The 10,570-nt window shown below is 31.3% G+C and overlaps 1 protein-coding gene and 1 pseudogene across 1 annotated transcript; both read right to left on the bottom strand.

The window, feature by feature from the left end:
- Window positions 1–1,858: 1,858 nt before the first annotated feature.
- Window positions 1,859–3,758, bottom strand: LOC145625251 (glutathione S-transferase pseudogene; annotated as a pseudogene).
- Window positions 3,759–7,373: 3,615 nt separating this feature from the next.
- On the bottom strand, window positions 7,374–9,982 carry LOC145624066 (glutathione S-transferase-like). The gene is made up of 3 exons (XM_081677003.1): window positions 9,740–9,982; window positions 8,088–8,136; window positions 7,374–7,999 (listed from the first exon to the last, which is right to left on the bottom strand). Exons 1-3 carry the CDS (start codon window positions 9,884–9,886, stop codon window positions 7,551–7,553), a joined length of 645 nt encoding a protein of 214 aa, XP_081533129.1. The 5' UTR covers window positions 9,887–9,982; the 3' UTR covers window positions 7,374–7,550.
- Window positions 9,983–10,570: the final 588 nt, after the last annotated feature.

Below are 10,570 nucleotides of genomic sequence, written 5' to 3'. Positions count from 1 at the left end.
TCTTATATAGGCCAAGCTAAAATATCAATAATAATGTTTTTAATTTTTACTACATCTTTAATTCTTAAAAGAGGTTGGTCAATTTAAATTTAAAAATGTAAAGCACACATCGCGTGCATATATAGATTTAGCTAGTTTTTCTTATTATAAGGTACTTGGCTCGTTTCCCATAGCCATAACTTATCCTAGTTATTTTTGGTGACTCTTATTGCTTGTGAGCAATTCACAATATTTTTACAACTAGGTCGTGAACTTATTATAATTTTAAAAACACTTATTAAGGTAAAACCTCAAATCTCAATTGTACCCAAGTTGTCTCAAGTCCCAAGTCATTTTGGGCCTCTAAAAGATCCAATTGAGCACATTTATATAGTACTTGTAATGCACCTCAAAATAAGGTCTACTAGTTAAACTATGTGTCCTAATGTCCTATTACCACTAATTACGGGAGGCTAATCAAGCGGCGTATTATAATACAAGGCATAATTATCCTACTAATCCTAAATCCTAACTCTTATAGTAGTATATAGCATGCATTAGCATGTCAGAAAAATGTAGAATCTCTATGTAATCGCGGTACGAGTTCATGATTACAAGTGTATGGAGGATGTTTACTTTAGTCTTTAGAGGCAGGGGATTAAGCAGAGAACCACCAAGGTGGTGTAATGAGTTACAATGGCTGATTACAGTAGCAAAGCTAGTAACAGCCTTCAAAAGAATTCTAAGAAAAAAGCTGAAATACTGCAGATTTAATTGTGTGGATAATTATTAAGCTAGTGGTACTGCTAACATAGTGTATGTTTAATGATGTATTGATAAGTTAAAGAGTTGGTGCAATGATTTAAATTGGTAGCAATAATGTTATTCTTCTGACTAAATCTTAAGCATATGGTGCATAATATTTCATTATTGTACCCTTCCTAGAGATTTGCTCTCCAAAAAGTTGTGTGGATATGATACATATAGTACTATTTCTAGTAAACTACATGGATTTAAGCTAGTTGGTTTCAAACTCGGCTTCAAACTAATGGTGTTTCATTCTCACGACTCAAGATCAAAACTACTTCGTATTGATTAAGCTGAAACAACTCTCTTAGTTATTTTGATAGTAATAATGTCTATAGTTCTTAAACAACTAGCTAATATAAAAATGCAATAATAACATTTGTTTGATAGTAATAATGTCTATAGTTCTTAAACAACTAGCTAATATAAAAATGCAATAATAACATTTGTCTAGTTGTTGGGTTGGATCAAACATTTTTCCGCCCAAGTTTAGGTTATTGGTAGAGGAATTTACGTTCTAATTACAAATTTATACGTAGTTGCAAGATTAAGGTAATGTATTTAAGTCACTATCATGTACTCCATTCATCTCTATTTAGTTTATACACTTTTCTTATAAAGTCGTCTCTATATAGTTGATACGTTGATATATTTTCTTTTTATTTTATGGACATGACATAGACCTATATTTTTAAAAATTATTTTTCTTACCTCACCATCCACTACCTGTAAATAAAATATAAACCAATAACTATATCATAGTTACCCCACTAAATTTGACTAATATTTTTTTGCGGGTTAAAGTATGTTAACTAATTAAATAAAGATTGGATGGAGTATGAATGCCTCTGATGAAAGAATAATTCTAACCTTCTAAGTCCAAATTTAGCAAATTCTCAAATCATCATCATCAGCAACAACACTTGCAACCAAAAAAAGGCCTAATGGTATATAAGACTGCTTTATTGATTTACAAAGTCAGATGATTGAACAAGAGAACACATGTTATTTGTGACATGAATTATTATAGTGCTCTCAAAATACAGCAACATTTCATCATTATTAGCAAAATCTATCCCTTAAGCTTTTCATGCAAAGTCACAACTTTTATCCAAGAAGGCCTAGACAAGATATCCTTGCACCAAGCACTCACATTAGGACGCTCCTCGAACAGCTGCTTAACTTGGCTGCACATTAAGTAGTGTACAATAGGCAAATGATGTAGATCGGCTAAGGTAAAGGCTTCACTAGCCAAGTATTTGGATTGAGCCAACCGCGCTTCATAGACATCAAGGACCTTAGCCAACTTAGCCTTGTTCTCTTCAACTACAGCCATGTCCGGTTCCATGTCGAATATCTTCTTATAAACAAGCTCCCAACCTAGTTTGATTGCCACTGGGTCAAAGTGAAGGGCTTCCACCTCTACCCAAACTTCTACAAGTGCCATTTTTTTTGTATCCTTGGTTAATAATTGAGTTCCCTTGTTATCATATTCATTTGCTATGTACCTTGTAATTGCTCTTGATTCTGTTTTTCCAAGTATGTAGCTAGTTTGTTAGAATTGAGTGTTTGTTATTATACACTTCGAAATATTAGATCAATAAATAATGATTATTCAAATTATGAACAAATAAAACTTGATTGTAGGGTCTAAATGAACATTGATGTCATCAATCGATTGTTCATCATATAATCTACTTTGTATAATGCTTACCAAAAAGCTTGATGTATCCATCTTCAAGAGCCGGAACTTGACCAAATGGCTGCAATTACATGAAAGAACAAGTAATTAAACCAAGTATACACATATATGAGCTAGTTACATTAAGGTAATTACCGAATTAGTGAATTTAGAGTGTACAATTAGTAATAAACAAAACCCTTACTAGCTACTGCCAATACATACAATAAAATTACAATGCAAGATTGTTATGTATTTAGTTAATATTTTGGTGTAGGGAAAATGACAAAGGATCAACATACAATTGTAATATGAATCATGAAATTTGGAGTATTGGTATTTTTATTGGAGGATTTGATGAGATTATGAAAAAAGTCCATTATCTAAAGTTTTGGATTGAATGAACTAATCCCTTATATAGATAGTAAGACTTAGGGCCTGTTCTCTTACGTTGAAATTCAGTTCAGTTCAGCTCAGTTCAGTTCAGTTTAGTTCAGTTCAGCTCAGCTCAGCTCAGCTCATAATTTCCTTCTCTTATAAAATATTCATTTCAGTTCAGTTCAGCTCAGGTTCAGTTCATTTCAGTTCATTTCAACTCAATTCAGTTCAGTTCAGCTGAGTCAATGAGAACAGGCTCTTATATTAAGTTTTCAGTCCGCCATTTTTCATTACATAGCTGAATTAATTGCATAGTTACATACATATAGTGCCAATAGTGGTTTATAGTTTATGTTATTATATGAAGGAGGTAATATTAATTAATTGATCATTTGTTTGAACATATTAATAAGACTAATAACCGATACATTTATTTCGTTGGAGATTATTTTCACATATAGTTTTATTTTCCATGAACTACAAGAAAATTGTTTACTAGATCAAAGATGGTAAAAAAATCTTTAAAATCGAGACCCAAGAAAATTGCATATAAGAGCAAGAGCATATAGATTAACATATACTTGTAATAATTAACAACCTCTCTACACATACATATCAAGTGAAAGACACATCAAGAGCAAAAGTACAAGAGTGAAGTTAGTGAATTATAATCTCAATGCGTTTTAATTTAGATGACACATCATTAATTCAAATTACACAATCAACACACAATAATCAATTAAACTTAACGCGTACACACGTTGAGGGAACGATAAGGAATCTGCTTGTGAGCGCCGGACTTCATGTCGAGTGGAACGTAGTCAAGCTCCAACTCCTTCTCGTAGACAGCGGCTAATACTCGCATCACGTTTGGTGTTATTGGATAATCGCTGCCATAGACCTTGATCCCCATTTATGAGCTAATTTAAGACTAAACAAGCAAGCAAGAAGACTAGATGAAAGTGTGTACACACTACAAAGAGGAAATATAGGGTATATATAAAGGGTTGACTTTGGATATTTCCATCGAGGGTATATATAAAGTGTGTACACACTACAAAGAGGAAACATTGGCACAACGTTGTTCGTGACACCCTTGTTGATATTTGTTAAAAGAGGGAACGACGGGGCTCTACGACCGGCAGATGTGCTTCTTTATTCCTAGGATAGAGACCTTGATGTATGTGTTGACTTGACGGGGTCTTCACCTTTGACGCAATCGGGGTTGTCTGATTTCGTTTCTGGTCGTGTTGTGTCGGCGGCAGCTCAGCGGAAGCGGGACAAGTATGGGGCGCGTTACAGGGCTATTGATTATGGTTTTCTTCCTTTTCCCTTTTCTTTGTTAGGGGAATTAGAAAAGGATGCTATTACGTTGCTGAAAAGGGTACAAGTGTTCGCTAAGAGTCAGGATATTGGTGCTCGTGCAGCTGCTCACATTTTCAGCAAGATCGGGTTTGCTATTGCTAGAGGGGTGGGGGCCCAGATTTTATCTTGACTTCCCACCAATTTCTTGTAAATTGATTGACTTTGTAGATTTTCTAATAATAATAATAATAATAATAATAATTCTTTTTATTTGGTATTCTTAATTCTTCCATACAAATTTACCTAAAGTATTATTCCAACTCTTTTTTTAATTATCTTTTAACAAATTTTTATTATTAAGTTAATTTTTTTTTAAAAAAAACGGTAATATAATCAAATTGATTTATATAATTGATAATAACGAAATTAATATACAACTAACTTCACTTAAAATTTTCATCGTGTTTTGTGTACGGCCGGCCACACTATATGGCCGCTTGTAAAAAAATGTAACCCTTATAACACTGACCGAATAACCCTTGTAAATATTTTTTTAATCTAAAATATGATATCATATATTAATCTTTTGCTTTGTCTTTTAATATAGATTATGAGAACATAATTTTCTATATTTTGATGTGTATATTGTATCAAAATGTATTTGTTAGATATAATTAATTTTGTTTTTTTTAAAATGGACTTATTATGTATGGCACAGGGCCTAAGCTAGTAAAGCAATTTAATATAATAACATAAAATTGAATATAATGTTAAACAAAATATAATGACAGAAAGTTGAATATGACTAAACAAAAAATACATAGTAATGACTTATGTATATCCAACATGATATAGTTTTGATCCTTACAATAGTTTTTTTTTTTTTTTTAGTCAAAATTTATTGATCAGAAAGGTCAAAAAATAACAAATATAGAGATTTTTAATAGTCAAAGTTTATAGACCAGAAAAGTCGAATATATACAAAGACTAGATTAGATCTCGTGCCATGCACGATGATTGTTATAGATTATTAATAGATAAATATTATAATCATAAATTAGTCGAGAAACAATAAAAGTATGTGATATGTTAAATTTTAATTGTAGCTTCTAATACACAATTAAAAATAAAGTAGGCAAAAAATACGAAAAATAATATTTTGTTGTAAAAAAAATCACAAAATAATTTATTTTAAGAATATAATTTTTGGTTTATAGTTGTCCAATTTTCTGTTTTAGAAAAATTATTTGTGAAATCTTTTTATTTTAAATATATTACATTAATATGGAATGTATACCATTCAAAAAAAATATGGAATATGTATAACAAATAATATTATTTTTGAAATTGATTTATTTCCTTAATTAATAGTTTTTTTATATAAAAAAATAATTAATATTAAGGACACACTAGTGAATGACATGTGTCATTGATGGTGTGTCTTTTAATATATAGTATTGAAGGCAGAAGCGATGAGAATAAATGAATAATAATGACCATTGTCTCATTGACCTTACAACTAGAAACTGAGTACATTCATTGGGCCAAAGTGATAAGCTCATATTATAGGAGAACATAATTACATATAAGCCCCAATAACGTTCCGTCCAAAAGCCCAACAATGTTCCGTCCAAAAACCAATTGATGATATGTTAGTTGTAGAAATTCCCATAAATTTTTTATTTCCTCTTTTTGTTTTTTTTCTTGTGGCAATCAAACAAGTATTCAGAATTCCATATTTAATAAGTCTTGTAAATTTGCATTTCCTCCACTTTTAATATGTACTATGTATATGGTGAAAACAGTCTAAGGGTTTGTTCTTATACGTTTATTTTCAATACAGTTCAGTTAAGTTTAGTAGTTCAATTTAGTTCAGTTCAGTTCAATTTAGTTCAGTTCAGTTTAATTTAGTTCAGTTCAGTTCAATTTAGTTTAGTTCAGTTCAATTCAGCTTCTTATTTCCTTCTCTTATAAAATATTCATTTTAGTTCAGCTCTGCTCAGTTCAGTTCAGTTCAGCTCAGCTGAGTTCAGTTTATGAGAACAAGCCTAACTCATCATTTATTTTGAAATGAAAAGAGCATTTTACGGTAAAGAGAAGAACCTCCTAAACTCGAATTTTAAACTTTGAACAATATTGAACTACTAAAATCACTTTGAATTATACAAGTTCAAGTTACAAGTGTACAATTGTTGCTCCATACCAGACCATCTGTCGTTCCCTTTGTCGTGGTAGATCACCAAATTCATTACTCCCACAAAACTTCTAAAGCTAAAGACAATGTGACTAAAAACAAAGGATGCCGTTTGATATTAATTGGATGTAAAATTGTGTATATGTTATTCCCTCCGTTTTTAAGTACTTGCTCCAATTTTCTTTTTTGACCGTTTTTAAATACTTGCTCTATTTTCTTTTTTTTGGAAAGCTTTTACAATATTTTATTCATTTCTCACACTTGGTGGGCCCAACCTAATATTCTCTCTCCTCCTATTCTTTCACTATTTTTGTTTTTCATAATTTTTTATTTTTCAATTACCCAACTACCTCTATATTTTATTACTTTCTTCAATTTCTCCTAAAACTCCGCGCATGGAGAAATGGAGCAAGTATTTTAAAACGGAGGGAGTATCATGTAAGGGTTTGTTCACTTTAAAATTTAATTCAATTCAGCTTCTATTTTTCTTTTCTCAGAAAATATATAGTTTAGTTCAGTACAGTTCAATTCAGTTCTAATCAATTCAGTTCAATTCAGCTCAATTCAATACATGTGAACAAGTCCTAGGTATGCGTTATGAGCTGTCAAAGGAGAATTAATCATTTAAGACTTTAAGGTTTAACTATAGTCCATAGATCATAAGTTCATGATGCAGCATAAATAATTTACCATTTATGTTTAATTTTCTTCTAAAAAAAGTACTTAGAACTATGTCTGTGTTTGGAATTGATAGCTATTACCTTTTAAAAGAGAGTTATATTTGTCATTTTAGACATTTTCATGATTATATATCAATTATTAAAATTAGTTTTTTACACATTTCCCTCGTATATTTATATTTTCCATACGGTTATCCCCATTCATAAATAGTTTTGAACGACCAATTGGTTGTTGGTGTAATGGTGATTGGGACTACACTTGGTAGGGAGGACTCGTGTTCGATCCCCCGCAACAACAATCGGGAGGGGACTGGAACCTAACCACCCTTTGCTGCAAATAATAAAAACCGTAGCTAAAAAAACTCGGGTATTATTATAACATAAGAACAGCTAATCGAAGTTGATCTGGAGTCACAAACATTACAACCACATAGAAAGCAGAACACCAACATAAGATTGAGTGCATAAAACTCTAATACAGCAAGACAGTACGTCAGTACACAAGCTGATCGTATTATAGCACGCCTTAAGTTTGTTTCTGCAAGGCCAAGGACTTTCCCCAAGAGGGCCTAGCCAAGATATCCTTGCTCCAAGCGCTCACATGAGGGCGTTCATCGAATAACTTCTTCTCTTTAGTACCGAGCACGTAATGCAGGGTAGGCAAGTGATGAAGGTCAGCCAAAGTGAAGGAATCACCAGCCAAATACTTGGACTTAGACAAACGAGCCTCGTAGACATCAAGGATCTTAACCAACTTAGCTTCGTTCTCTTCAACTACAGCGTTGTCGGTTTGCATACCAAACATGCTCTTGTAAACAAGCTCCCAAGCGAGTTTACTGGCTACTGGATCAAATTGGTGAGCCTCGACTTCCATCCAAACAGCTAGGTCAGCCATTTCCTTTCCTTTGTTGTACACAAGAGGAGTTCCCTTGCCTTCGTAGTTGTATGCTATGTATTTTGTAATGGCCCTTGACTCTGTTTCAAATATGAACATTTCGTATCAAAACATGAGAAAGACAATCAAAGCATCGCTATTCGTGTTTGTTTAGGTATAATGCCTTACCAAATAGCTTGACATCTCCATCTTCGAGAGCTGGTACTTGACCAAATGGCTGCAATTATACAACGAGTAAATCAAGTGTCTTCTAGAGAACCAAATCTAAACTATTAAGACTAATGAAAACCAAACATGACTAGAACGTCTCAAGTGCATTCGTTAGCAAAATTCTTTTAAAATTTGGTTATCATTTTAAAGAATTCCAATAGGATTGAAGTTTAGATTCTAGATTCTAGAAGGTGGGGTATAATAAATCATCGATTATTCATTTATTCATCAATTATAATGGTCAATGTTATAATAATATACTCGTACAAATTAATTATATAACCAAAACACCACTCCTCCCATCACTTTCTATACTATGGGCCTATGCTGTTTTCTCACTACCAATTACAACCACTAATAAACCAGATATGTAACCACTACATCGTCCTTTATCTTATACAAATCTCTTTAAAGATTTTGAACATACAATAATTCAAAGTACGAAAAAAAAAATATTATTAAAAAAATTTGAGGATGCGCAGCTAATTAAAATTATCTATATTAGGGCATACTCTCATTTACTGAGCTGAGTTGAAATGATTTGTTCATGAGAGAAGGAAATTAGAAACTAAACTGAATTAAAATTAAGCTAAATAGGACAGACCCTTATTGTTGTTTTAAATGTTACACTTGCATGTACTAGTGTGAAACTGTTTCTGATAAAATATGGTTTTTTTTTTTTTTTTTAAACCGAGTGGTCAAATTGGGTGTGAAAGTCAAAAGTTATAACAAATAGTCAATTCGTTGTCAAAACGTGTCGATTTGTTATAACTCTTCGTATTACTTTATGAACATCAATTGCATGTGATTTTATAAACCTTCTTTAGTTCCCTTAATTTCTCCACTTATTTCAAATAAGAAAATTAGTTTTGATCAAGGTTAATAGATTTATATAAACTCAAAAAAGAAATTTTATACGGAGTATAAGATAGATTAAGAAAAATTTAAATAAGTTGTGAATAGAACACATATAAGTTAATCATTTAAATTTGATGAATAACATATTTTTCTTATGGTACTAGAAAGAAAAAGGATGACAATCATGACACAACAACAAAATGCCTTTAATAATACGAGAAGTTGGAATAATTATCTTTGTTTTAGAGTCAAATTTTGACTTTTTTTTTTGACAAAAAAATTTGACTTGATTGACTTGAAAAAATCTAATTTAAATTTCAATCGACCATTTGAATAAATAATTTAGAATGACTCGAGTTAAAACTTAAATCCAACTCCTCAACATCTAAATTAACACCTCTATTGTTATTATACCTATTTTAAATGATATTCTACTTGATTTTTTTTTTTTTTTTTTTTTTTTTTGGGGGGGTTCAACATTAATCTAGGTAGAATAGGTAAATCCACACAAAATCTAAAATAAAGCACTTAGAAATAGAGAGCAAATAAAACTTTAGATATTAATAATAATAACAAATCAAAGCATGAGAATTATGGACTAAATAATATAATCATAAATCATTATTATATTAACCATAATAGATGTAACCATCCGTTCCAAAACAACAAATTTTATTATTTTTTAAAAAATAAATTCAATTCATTAATAAAAAGTCATACGAAAGAGATCGAGTTTAACAAAAAAAACTTACGTTAAGGGAGATAAAAGGCTCTTGTTTATGAGCACCGGATTTCATATCGACGGTAACAAATTCGAAATCGAGCTCTTTCTCATGAGCTGCCGCCACGGCACGGAGGGTGGCGGTGGACATAGGGCTTCCATGAATCTTAATTCCCATGTCTAATACTAGAACTCTAGAATCTTAATTTTTGTAAGATCAAAATTTGAGAAGAAAAGCTTTGATTGTTTCGCCGATGAAAAATGTGAAGTCACAGAGTAGAATATTTATAGTTGGAGTTATGAGTGTCTAGAAGTCTCCACGTAACGTTTATTTCCTTTATTTGTGTAATTCTGTCTTCTTTTTCTTTTTCTATATTTTAAAACATGTTCTAGTAAAGTTTACTTTGACTTTTCTAGCGGCATCTTACGTCTATAATGACGTCCGAAATTTAAATCTCTTCGGGTTGGTAGTAGGAGTAGCGATGACTCTCCGTCCCTTATTTTTTTTTTTCCGCTGTTGAATTATGGGTCAAATTTTTATAACTTTGACAATGATCTCTTCTCATTGACTGAAATGAGTTGAACCGAATTGAATTTATTAGAGCCGAACTGAATTTATTAGAGCTGAACTAAATATAATGAACTGAACTGAATTTATTAGAGCTGAATTGAACTGAACTGAACTGAATATTTTATGAGAGAAGAAAATTAGAAGCTGAACTGAATTGAACTAATTAGAGCTCAACTGAAAATAATATGATGAGAACATGCCCTAATTATCAGTAATCTATAAGAAATAATATGGTTACGTAGAATCTTGTTAAATTTGTATCATTATATTTTAGAAAAATACACTTTAATA

Source organism: Chenopodium album, chromosome 3, assembly GCF_948465745.1.
Source record: "Chenopodium album chromosome 3, dcCheAlbu1.1, whole genome shotgun sequence".
Taxonomy (NCBI): domain Eukaryota; kingdom Viridiplantae; phylum Streptophyta; class Magnoliopsida; order Caryophyllales; family Amaranthaceae; genus Chenopodium; species Chenopodium album.
Note: the sequence above shows the minus strand (reverse complement) of the source record. Positions and strands in the feature narration are given on the sequence as shown.

What these genes read in the sequence shown, in the direction of transcription:
- LOC145624066 (XM_081677003.1), bottom strand. Translation starts at nt 9,886, where the DNA reads ATGGGAATTAAGATTCATGGAAGCCCTATGTCCACCGCCACCCTCCGT. An exon ending in AGCCTTTTATCTCCCTTAAC is followed by an intron (nt 8,137 to 9,739) that starts GTAAGTTTTTTT and finishes GTATAATTGCAG; the next exon opens with CCATTTGGTCAAGTACCAGC. An exon ending in TGGAGATGTCAAGCTATTTG is followed by an intron (nt 8,000 to 8,087) that starts GTAAGGCATTAT and finishes TATTTGAAACAG; the next exon opens with AGTCAAGGGCCATTACAAAA.